The sequence below is a fragment of the Propithecus coquereli genome, unplaced genomic scaffold (genome assembly GCF_000956105.1).
Source record: "Propithecus coquereli isolate 6110/MARCELLA unplaced genomic scaffold, Pcoq_1.0 Scaffold28, whole genome shotgun sequence".
NCBI classification, from domain to species: Eukaryota; Metazoa; Chordata; class Mammalia; order Primates; family Indriidae; genus Propithecus; species Propithecus coquereli.
Genome location: NW_012148396.1, coordinates 14,527,333 through 14,539,605, shown reverse-complemented (window position 1 = coordinate 14,539,605; position 12,273 = coordinate 14,527,333). Strand labels below are relative to the sequence as shown.

General features: G+C 43.5%; 1 protein-coding gene across 1 annotated transcript in view; it reads left to right on the top strand.

Annotated features, from left to right (window-relative positions):
• The first annotated feature begins 562 nt into the window (after positions 1-562).
• GABRG3 (gamma-aminobutyric acid (GABA) A receptor, gamma 3) overlaps positions 563-12,273 on the top strand; it is a 498,853-nt gene continuing 487,142 nt past the window's right edge. Inside the window, exons 1-2 of the mRNA XM_012647993.1 lie at positions 563-710; positions 6,096-6,244. Of these exons, the coding sequence (XP_012503447.1) occupies positions 658-710; positions 6,096-6,244 (202 nt within the window). The 5' untranslated portion in view covers positions 563-657. The remainder of the gene's footprint in view (positions 711-6,095; positions 6,245-12,273) is intronic.

Genomic DNA, 12,273 nt, shown 5'->3' with positions numbered 1-12,273 from the left:
GGTACCCATCCCTTTCTTCAGGCACCCTGGGACATCCCTGACCCCTAAGTGCCCCCCCTCGTTCCTGGCCTCAAACTCCGAGTCCATTCAAACCTTGATTTTTTCGTCTTGTGCGTTGCCAAGCGTGTAATTGGGGAAACTCCTCCCCGCCGGGACCGCCTCACAGGCGCTGCCAGAGGACTGCCGCCTCGCTGCCCCCACCTCCGCGCGCGCAGAGCCCACCGCCCCGGCGCCGGCGCCCGGCTGCCGCTCTCGGCTTCCCGCGGGGTGGGCGGCGCCGCAGGGACGGCGGGTCTGCCGCGCCAGGGGGTCCCCGGCGCCCACCCGCTCCCGCCACCCCGCTGCGCGGACGCGGCGCCAGTGCGCGGGTGGGGGCGGCGCGCCGTGGTGGCCCGGCGTCCCGCGTGCGCCCCGCGGAGCCGCGCGCAGACCCACTGGCCGTCGGGGGCGCGGCCAGCCGCCCGAGCAGACACCTGTCCCGCCGCGGCCGCCCAGAGCCGGAGTTGCGCCGCGACCGGCAGCGTCGGAGGCAGCGAGGGTGAGGGGAGCCGGGGAGGCAGCGAGGGTGAGGAGAGCCGGCGGAGACGAGGCCCGCGCTCCGGAGGAAGCCGAGCCCGGCTGAGGCCTCGGACTCCCAGCCCCGAGCTCCGCGGCACCATGGCCCCGAAGCTGCTGCTGCTCCTCTGCTTGTTCTCCGGCTTGCACGCAAGGTAAGTGGCGCGCGGGCCCCGCATCGCCCGGAGGCCTGGAGCCAGCGAGAGGGCGGCGGGGGGCGCTGTGCGCCGGCCCGGAGTTCCTGGCGCGCCCCGCCGTCGGCTGGGCTGCGGTACAGCCGGCTAGGAGGGTACTGGAAGTCCGCCCGCGCCTCACCTGTCCTATCTCCCCCTGGCCATGGCCATCTGCCTCTTCCGGCTGGGTGGCAGCAGCCTCCTCTGCAACCAGGAATGTGGGGACTCTGAGATTAAGGGGTTCGTCTCCTGACGCTTTTAGGATCTGGTGGTTTAAGGGGTTTTGAAAACCAAGATCCCAGGGCGGGAGCTGTTTCTACCTCCTTACCTGCGCGTTATTCCCACTCCAACTGTTCCAGGGGCTCTCGCACATACCTTGACCGACATTCTCTATCGTTTTCAGCACTCTGAAATTTCCCACGACCCAGGAGTCGTGATTTTCTAGCAGCCCAGTTTAGATCAGACTAGGAAGAGCTAACCGGCCAGAGGCAGGTGTGTGTTTGTGTGTGGGGGGTGTTGGGGCCAGATGGGCAGCCAAGAGCCCTGCTTCTCTAAAAGGACTCCCCTTGTAGGTTCTGCACACACACACCCCTTTTAGATCAGCCACTTTTCACACACAGGAACATACACTCTTCTGTCCCCATAAAGCAAGCATGTTGAAATTGACAAGAAGCCTCCTGCCCGGTAATGTAAGAAATTATCTCCCCATGAATACCCTTAACCTTCCTCCCAGAACACCAACCAGGTAATGAGAGCTTAGAAATGCTCCAGAAGGGATGAAGAGGGCTCATGAGGATAGAAGGGCAGTGGGACCAGAAGGGTTAAACACTATTGCTGTAAACACAACTGGAGATTCTGGGGTTGGTTTCTTTAATTCTGTCTCCCTGTCTGGATCTCTGGTTAAAGCTTGCAGACTGCTCTGTGCTTTGGAAATCAGAGGAGCTTCCTGCCTCTTCCTCTATCTCCACCCTAGGAATCTCAGTGCACCCCTATTCCCCAAAGACTCTTGTTTTGACGCTTCTCCATTTCTGGGTCTGGGAGGTAGAGAATCAGAGAGCATCCTTGTGGGCCACAAGCCTGGCAGCTGTCAGGAGCAATGCCAGGAGGTCTTGCATTTTCGTTTATATTTGGGAAGTACCAAGGAACTAGGAAGACAGGTAAATAAATCCTACAAAATGTGAAGATGGCCCCAATTCTCACTCCCATCTTAGAGATGCTTACCATGAGGAAGAAAGCCCTGGCCTTCCCCTTCAAACTGCCCATCTTTGCTGAGTTGAGAATGTGAAAGGCAGACTCCACTGGTGACTCACAGGCAACTCTCTCAACCAGGCAGAGCACTCCTTGGGTCGTTCAGCTGAAGTTTCTTTCTAAAGAGACAGCTGGTAAAAGAAATGGAAATGTGCTTTCTGTGGTTGCTTCTGCCTGGATATATGTATCTCTGTTTAGAGGTGGAAGACAGGCAGGCAGCACCAGGCTTAACGTAGAGGCTCAAAGTCACATGTACGTGACCTTTCTATTGCCACCAATTCAAAGAAGCGACCTGAAGTTCAGGGTTAAGTAATCAACTGTTTAGATCTCTAGATACTCAACATTCTAGAAGAAAAACTGCCTATTGTCCTTATGACTTTGTGTGCCCAATAGGAAGATATCTTATTATCTACCTGAAGCAGTCAGGATTTTAGAGATTCCTGAATACATATAAAATCCCTTGGGATTCCTCACCGTTCCATTCCACCAAGGCAGATGTTATGATTTCGGTATGTTCTGTGTCTGAGTTGGTTCCCTGGCCTTCATAGTAGAGATTACATTATCAGTTGGAAAAAATCCAAATTTTATGCTAACTTTATTGCAACATGTCTGTCCTTTGAAAGTGTCTTTGTTCTCTGAATGGATTTTACAGACATGTAAAATAATCTGATGTCCAGTGTCATCTTTCCAAACTTATTAATTCTGAGAGGGTTCTCATTTGCATTCTGGAATGCCTTCCTGGTGTGGAGGTTCCCTGGAAAAGGTTCTGACAATTGTGCTTTGTGGCTGGTGATGGCTCCCCCGAGGTGGGGGGAGGTTCCCTATTTTGACACATGGATGAGCTCGTTATACATAAAACGCACTCAGTCACACCTGGACCTTGGTGGTGACTTGAAGATGCTTAACTGCTTTCTGAGGTTTAGGAGCTCCTTTTAATGTTTAAAAATACGTCAGACTCTGTCTCTGTCCTTTTGGTTGAAGCAAAGGTGTCAGACATGAAAATAACGTCTGAGGGTAGAGCAGTTGTTTGACAATGACAATACATCACCAATTTATTTTTAAGAAAAAGCTAATTGCAGTGATGGTGTTTATGATCCAACAATCCAAAGAACAGAGTGCTCATAAAGATTATATATAACTCACTTAGAATTTAGAAAAAAAGAAAATTTCTGTTTTATCCATGTTCTAGTGGGTCCTCTGAGGTGAGATTTCGTTTCATTAAAGCAGGGATTTTCCTGTGGGGCTGGTGGGCTGGCACCAGCAATGTGAGGCTTCAGTTTCGTTCAGCATGGGAGGAGCACAGCACTGGCAGTGGAGAGGCCAAGAGCATCCCGACCCCATGCTGCCTGCTGCCCACCCAGCCTGGCTGCAGGGCTGGGGTCCTGATATACCACCTGAAGGGGTGGGAGAAAATGCTCCTGCTTTCCTATTCTTGTTCTCTCTCACTCCCACCTGCCCAAGGAAGATGCTTACGCAATTTTAGGAAAACCCTTTCATCACCACTAGAGGGAGAATTAGGCTCATTGTAATACCTGTTATTGAAGTAGCTCAATGTAATGTTCAGAAACTAAGCCTGTATATAAAAAATGATGCAGAGCTAGTCGATGTGCTCAATCTGTGTACTGTGACCATGGGACAATCGAAAATAACAGAGTATGGAGCCCATGATTTGGTTCTGTGGTGGTGGGGAGGAGCTGGGGAGGGGGAGCAAGGAAAGGAGAAAGAGGAGACACAGCAGAGGGAGAGAGGAAGGCAGTGGCTGAGCTGCCAGGTGTCCTGAGAATGTTGTGCCTGACTGCTGAGGTGAGCTACCTCTCTCTCCACACTGCCCCAGATACTTTTGCTCTGGAATGATTTGCCTGGTCCTGTGGGCAGTGCTTGGCTCTGAGCTATCCAAATACTTCACCCTACTCTTTGGGTGTTCCCCCTCCCCCCCGCAAGAAAATAAAATTAACATTCTTGATAATATTCCTGATGACATGAAACGTTTTAGAGTAACGTTTAAAATTCTGTGTATCATTTGTAAAAGTTCAGCGTTGCAAATAATGAAATGCAGCATGCCCCTTATTGAATATGCGTCCCAAATTTTATAAGTTCCTATTGATGGTGAATGTTGGATGTGGATAAAAATCCACAGCAATTTATAGTTTCTGTGACTGATTTATTTAAACAATAGGTATTCAAGAAATAGAATTATAGCCTAGGAAAAATTTAAGCGGGGAAGTCATTCTTCCAGACATATGCTACATACTTATTATCCGAATCTCTTTTTTTTTTTTTTTTTTGAGACAGAGTCTTGCTTTTGTTGCCCGGGCTAGAGTGAGTGCCGTGGCGTCAGCCTGGCTCACAGCAACCTCAAACTCCTGGGTTCAAGCGATCCTTCTGCCTCAGCCTCCCGAGTAGCTGGGACTACAGGCACGCACCACCATGCCCGGCTAATTTTTTCTATATATTTTTAGTTGTCTGATTAATTTCTTTCTATTTTTAGTAGAGACGGGGTCTCGCTCTTGCTCAGGCTGGTTTCGAACTCCTGAGCTCAAGCAATCCGCCCGCCTCGGCCTCCCAGAGAGCTAGGATTACAGGCGTGAGCCACCGCGCCCGGCCATATCCGAATCTCTTGTATGTGTGTGTATGTTCATCCAGGTTTCAACTATCTGACCACATCTCTAGTCTATGTTATGGCTAGTTAACACTCATGGAAAGACTCGTGTGTATAATATATGACATATATGTACATTTAAATATATATGATTATGAAGACTTTAATGAAGTCAAAGAAATGAACTTTAAAAAGTTTATCCTTTTATTAATTTCACGTTTATTATGGATAATTTAGACAATTCTAAAAATTAACTTCAAGAAACTTGTGTCCCCGAGCACAGTGCCCTAACATGGCACTGACATTTTGGCTCCTGAGAAGCTAAACAGAAATGAGCTCATACTCAGTCAGGACAAATATACCTCAGTGCAGTTTTCTTTTCTGTTTTTTGTTCTCTTCTGTGAATACAAAAGTTGTTAAGGTGCACACACTGACAAACGAGAAAGGAAGAGGTTTATTTGTTTTATGACATTCTTGCTGGGGTCAATGGTCGTCCACCCAGAAATGCTGCCCCAAGGCAGAAAGAGACCCTCTATTTTCCAAGTCTGAGATGGTCTCACTCACTGAGAAAACTAGCTTGTCAAATATGTGTCAATTATAAATAAGGAAAAAGTTTTAAAAATCCTAAAAAACTCCAGAACCCGAAAGAAAGACAAGTAGCTTGTCATCTTGAGGTCCCTGCATTTGAGTACTCCTGTCAGTGTGTGTTGCTGGGGAGGGGAGGCTGTTGTGCCGGCCCTGCATGAAACAAGCTCAGAGATACCCAAGCATTCATGGGATACGTTTAGTAAGAAGCCAACATGTTGAAGATGTATTAGAAAGATCTTAATTCCTAATGTCTGCATTAGCATCCTGTGCAAGAGATGAGTCCGTTTGTGTTGCCAGAGGCATGCAAAATTGGCAGCAGGCCTTCACCAGTCGCCAGCCAACATCCTTGCCTCTTGCCTACCATGCGAGTGCAGGCAAAGCAGATCACCTCATAGTGTCCACATATCTAGCTAGATCCCTGGACTCCCACCTCCAAGAGAAGCATGGAAGTCAGACTCAAATATTTTGAGCGAATCCACTCAGGAGAAGCTGTCTCACCTTCATCTAAAATAAGGTGTTGATGGTGGGGTTGGAAACCACAGCACAACCTACTATAACTTCTGGGAGGTTTGTGCCTTGACCTTTGGAAGTTCTCAAGTTGGATCCAAGGACGGACCGCTCATTGCCTGCAGGTTGATCTTCTGGCACTGATTCACCTATTCCGGTGTCTGTAGTTTAACCTGGACATGGAATGGTCTTCTAACTTTTAATGAAAACATCATGCCATGTTCATAGCAGTTGCATTTTTCCTATTCAGTTATTACTCATTTGTTTTTCATTTCTTTTTATATTTTAGAGGCAACACGTATGATTGGGCTGAGGGAACAGGGTACTTTCTACCCATTTCAGTGGTACTTGGATAGGACAGACTTAAGGCACATCCTGGAGCCACTGCTGCTACTTATACATCACATTTTGTGCCATAACTACAGGTCCAGAAAGGTGGAAGAGGATGAATATGAAGATTCATTGTCAAACCAAAAGTGGGTCTTGGCTCCAAAATCCCAGGACACCGACGTGACTCTTATTCTCAACAAGTTGCTAAGAGAATATGATAAAAAGCTGAGGCCGGATATTGGAAGTGAGTGTTATTTGTTATTCAAATAGAAGATATACTATGATGATATATTTCTAAAGTTTTCATTTTTGAATAATTGTAAATCCACAGAGTGTTACAAAGATAGTACAGAAAGGTCTTCTGTGCTCTTCACATGTTGATAACTATAGGGCAATATAAAAACCAGGAAACTGACATTGGTACAATGTGTGTGCGTGATTCTGTGTTGTTTTATCATGTGTTGACTTGTGTAACGACCACTACACTCAAGATACAGAGCTATTTCATCACCACAAAGATCCCCTCTTGCTATCCCCTTATAGTCACACCCACTTCCATCTCCCCAAATTCCTAACTTCCGTCAGCCACTGATTTGTTTTTCATTTATGTATTTTTGTCGTTTTGAGACTGTTACGTACATGCAATTATTGACCTTTTGAGATTGGCTTTTCTTCATTCACAAAATGGTCTTGAGATCCATTCCAGTTGTGTATACCAGTAGTTTGTTCTTTCTTACTCCTGAGTAACCTTTCAAGGTATGGATGTATCACAGCTTGTTTATCCATTCACCTCTTCAGGAACGTTGTTATTGTTTCTAGTTTTTGTCTATTACAAGTAAGATGACTGTGCACATTTGTATACAGGTTTTTATGTGGGCATAAAATTTTATTCTGTGGGATAAATGCTCAGGAGTGTGATTGTTGGGTTGTATGATGGGTGTATTTTAGTTGTTCAGGGCCTTTTCAAACTTTTTTCCAAAGTGGCTATCACATTTTTTATTTCCACCAGTAACATTTAAGAGATCCAGTTTCTCTGTGTCCTCACCAGCAATTGGTATGGTCACTATTTTTTATTTTAGCTGCTCTAATAGATATATATTTAATAGGTTGCTATTTCATTGTGGTCTTAATTTGCATTTTCCTAATTGTTAGTGATATTGAACTCTTTTTATGTGCTTATTTGCCATAAATATGTCCTCTGTGTGGAAATGTCTCTTCATGTTATTTGCCCTTTTAAAAAATGAATTTTTTGGTTTTATTTTGTTTTTTTACTGTTGAGTATTGGGAGTTTCCTATATATTCTAGATATGATTTCTTTGTCAAATCTGTAGCTTGTCTTTTTATCTTCTTAACAGGATCTTTCACAGAGTAAAAGTTCTTAATATTGATGAAATCCAATTTATTGATTTTTCTTTTATGGACTATGTTTTTGAAGTAATGTCTAAGAATTCTTCATGAAACCCTAGTTCCTGAAGATTTCCTCGCTTGTTTTCCCCTGAAAGTTTTAAAATTTTATGCTGTACATTTTAATTCATTACCTGTTTTAAGTTAATTTTTGTATAAAATCAAAGTGTGATATTTAGATCTAATTTCTTCCCCCACCCTCCGAGGATACCCAATTACTGCAGCAGCGTTTGTTGAAAAGACTACCTTTCCTGGATTCAATTGCTTTATGCAGTTGTCAAAAATCAGTTGGCTTAACTAGTGTAGGCTATTTCTGGTTCTCTATTTTGTTCTGTTTATCTATGTGTCTGTCACTCTGTCAATACCCACAGTTTTGATTACTGTAGCTATATTAGTCCTGAAATTGGATAGAGTAATTCCACCTCTTTATTCCTCTTTTTCAATGTTATTTTAACGCATCTAAACTTCTTATAGTTCATTTGCTTTTCCCTATACATTTTAGAATAATCTTGTCTGTATCTACAAAAAAATCTTGCTGAGATTTTGCTGGGAATTGTGTTAAGCCTTTACATCAATTTGGAAAAAATTGACATCTTTGCTATGTTGGTTCTTCTAATCTGTGAACATAATGTGTCTCTCCATTATTGAGATATCCTTTAATTTCTTTTCTTTTTGAGACAGGTGTTAGTCTGTTGCCCAGGCTGGAGTGTAGTGGCACAATCATAGCTCACTGTGACGTTGAACTCCTGGGCTCAAGTGATCCTCCTGTTTCCGCCTCCTGAGTAGCTAAGAGGCACTACAGGTGCACGCCACCACACCCAGCTAATGTTTTTTATTTATTGAAGAGACTGGGTCTCTCTGTGTTGCCCAGTCTGGTCTTGAACTCCTGGCCTCAAGCAATCCTCCCGCCTTGAACTCCTAAAGTGCTGGGATTACAGGCATGAGCCACCATACCTGGCCTCCTTTAATTTCTTATATCGATAGCTTATAGTTTTCAATATACAAGTCCTGAATATATTTTGCTAGATTTATTTTGAGCAATAAGTAAATTTTTTTAGCAATTGTAAATGATACTTCGTTTTCAGATTTCATTTTTCCTGTGTTCATAATTGGTATACAGAAATACAGTTAATTTTTATATGTTGATGAATTGGCTTCTAATTTGTTGAACTCACTTATTAGTTTCAGGAGGCTTTTTTTTCCTAACAGGTTCCTTGGAATTTTCTGTATACTTCAACCGTCACGGCCTCTGCAAATAGGGAGAGTTTTGTTTCTTGTTTTCCAATCTGTATGTCTTTCATTTCCTTTTCTTGCCTACTACACTGGTTAGAACTTCCAGCACTATGTTGAATAGCAGTGGTGTGAGTGGACATTCTTGTCTTGTTCCAGATCTTAGGGCAAAAGCACTCAGTCTTTCACCATTAAGTGTCACGTTAGCTGGTGGTATTGTGTATATGTTCTTTATCCAGTTAAGAAACTTCCTTCTATGCCTAGTTTTCTGGGAGACTTTTTTTTTTTTATCGTGAATGGGCATGAATTTTGCCAAATACTTTCAGTGCATCAATTGATAATGATCGTGGGATTTTTTTCTTTGGCCCATTAATATGGTGGATTACATTAATTGATTTTCAAATATTGAATCAGCATCACATCCCTGCAATAAATCCCACTTAGTCATAGTATTTAGTAATACTCATTTTAAAAAAACTCTTTTTATATATTGCTGAATTGTATTAGCTAATATTTTGTTAGGGATTTTTGCATGTCTATTCTTGAGGGACTTTTTTTCTGCCTTAGGTAATATCAGCTTCAAAAATGGGTTGGAAAGTACCCACATTTTCTGTTTTCCGGAATCGATTGTGTTTAATTCTTCTTTAAATGCTTGATAGAATTCTCTGGTGATACCCTTTGTGCCAGGAGATTTCTTTCCTGGGATTTTTAAGTTATAAAATCATCTCCTTTATAGGCATAAGTTTATTCAAAGTTATCAGTTTTACATTAGGTAAGTCGTGGTAGTTTGTTTCAAGAAATTGGTCCATTTCCTTTAAGTTGTCAAACTTAGGTGTGCAGAATTTCTCCTGCTGTTCCCTTATGATCTTTTTAATGTCTGCAGACCCTGTTTCATTTCTGATACTGGTAGCTTGGGGCATCTTCCTTTTCCTTTATCAGTCTTGCTAGAGGTTTGTTTCACTGACCTTTTTAAAGAACCAACTTTTTGTGTATTTACTTTTCTCTCTTTTGTTTTTCTGCTTCCAATTTTATCAAACTTTGTTTTCATCTTTATTTCCTTTCTTCTGCCTGCTTTGGGTTTCTTTTGGTCTTTTTCTTGAAGTAGAACTTAGATTCTTGTGTTGAGGCTATTCTTTTCTTACTTAAGCATTCAGTGCTCCACATTGCCTTCTCTGTACTGCTTTAACTTTATCCCGCAAATTTTGATATGTTGCATTTTCATTTAGATTAAGTTCAATGTATTTTTTTATTTCCCTTGAGATTTTTTTAACCCGTGGATTATTTAGAAGTGTGTCTTTAGTTTCCAGGTGTTTGGAAATGTTCTTGTTATCTGTTACTGATTTCTGGTTTGATCCCATTGTGATCAGAGAACATATTCTGTATAAATTTAATTCTTTTAAATTTGTTAATGTTTGATTTATGGCCCAGGATATGGTCTGTCTTGGCAAATGTTCCATGGGCACTTGAAAATAATGTGTATTCTACTGTTGGTGGGTGGGACGATGGGTCCTATTGTTAGTGTGGTTGAGTTCCATAGTCTTGCTTATTTGTTGTCTAGTTTTCTATCAGTTGTTTGGATAGATTAATAATTGACAGATTAAAAAAACACATTCTGATCCAAAACAAGGGTGGTGTGTTTGGCCAGGAGAGAAGTGGTGCATACAAACACTGTCCAGGCCCCTGTTGCCTTCGTGGTGATGATGGACAGGGGGACTGCAGCAGGCACCGTGGCCTTGCCTTGCTCCTTCTTCTTCATGGGGCTCCACTGCATTTAGAGCCCAGCCACTTGCCAGCCCTCACCACTGCCCCAGCTACATTGTCCTTCCATCTTTCCAAGCCCAGGACTCCAATTTATCTGGGTCCTAGGCAGGACCTAGAACTATACTCATTCCAGTAGCCATAGAATTTCAAAACCCTTGTGGTGCCGTGTGGGCAGAGCTTAAAGATGCATGTCCAATGCAATGTTGAAGTCATGTCATCCTTCTGTGCCTCAGTTGCCTCTTCTATTCGTGGAAGAAAAGGGACCAATTTACTCTTAAACTTCCTTCCAGCTTTAAAATACTTATTCGGTGAGTGATACATCTAAATTACTATTGCACGAGGTTCAGAAATTCAGTTGTCACCACAGTTTTTCCATCATAATTATATAAAAAACTCTATCTAGGGTGAAGAGTGTGCAGAAATTCTGCAATTCAGCATTTGTATGGAAAGAGATGATTTATAAAATGTTACTAATTTCCTCATCGATTGTCAGACACTGCTTGACCTTAGAGCAAAGATACACAAGACTTTCACCTTGCCCTGTTGGACAAGCTTAGTTCAGCTGGTACTTTGCTTTTCCTGTGCTAGACCACAGTGAAGCACCTTCCTCCTCTGATACCATTTGGCACCACATTCATCCTCTGAGGTGGAAGATTGGACATGGGTAGAAAGTGGCTGAGGTCAGCTTCCAACATAGATCTCTCTGACTCTGTAGCAAAATCACTTAGCTGTTGCACCATTTATTGAAAACTCAAGGCAAGCCTATTAAAAAACATGCCTCTCACCCACCACACACAATGCTACACTTGGCAGGGGATATACTTATGTTCTCTCATGTACAACAGGCAAGCAGGATTCACAATTCTAAAGATTTTATTTTTCTGTTGTGTACATAAGGAATTGTGAATTTCCCAAATAAAATAGCATACGTATACACTAAGAACAAGTGTGTCTTTTAAAGACAGCAACTCTTCTAAAGCAGCGGTCCCCAACCTTTTTGGTACCAGGGACTGGTTTCATGGAAGACAGTTTTTCCACGGACCAGGGAGGGGGTGGGGAATGGTTTTGGGACGATTCAAGTGCATTACGTTTATTGTGTAGTCAAACCTCTCTGCTAATGATAATCTGTATTTGCAGCTGCTCCCCAGTGCTAGCATCACCGCTTCAGCTCTACCTCGGATCATCAGGCAGTAGAGTCTCACAAGGAGCGCACAACCTAGATCCCTCGCATGCGCGGTTTCCAGTAGGGTTCGGGCTCCTATGAGAATCTAATGTTGCTGCTGATCTGACAGGAGGCGGAGCTTATGCCATGATGCGTGTGATGGGGAGTGGCCGTAAATACAGATGAAGCTTCGCTTGCTTGCCCACCACCCACCTCCTGCTGTGCAGCCGGTTCCTAACAGGCCATGGACCAGTACTAGTCCTCGGCCTGGAGGTTGGGGACTGCAGTTCTAAAGCATCCTGTCATTTGGTCCTCATAAGTCAGTACCACACATGAGAAGAAGTCTGTGCTTTTTGAGTGAAAGAGATTTAAAAAAAAACACAACTAAACATAACACAGGATGCTCCTCTTTGGCTTCATAAGTTTAAAGTTCCACCAGGAACATTGTCGTGGTCCTTGGAGTCAGAAAGGGGCCCGATGAAAGTCCCAGCGATCACTGGAACATCTTAAGGTTTGTCTTCCTGTCTCATTTAAGTGCTAAATAATGTCTCATCGGCAGAATTCAGCAGCTTGCAGACATTCAGTCAGAGAAGACGGGAACTGCCCAAGGGCAGCTCTCTTGCTAAAAGACACTGATTCAGGTACCATTTTCTTTCAAGGCTTAGAAGAGCTCTGCTTTAAAGGAGAATTTTCTTTTCTTTTTTTTTTTTTTTTTT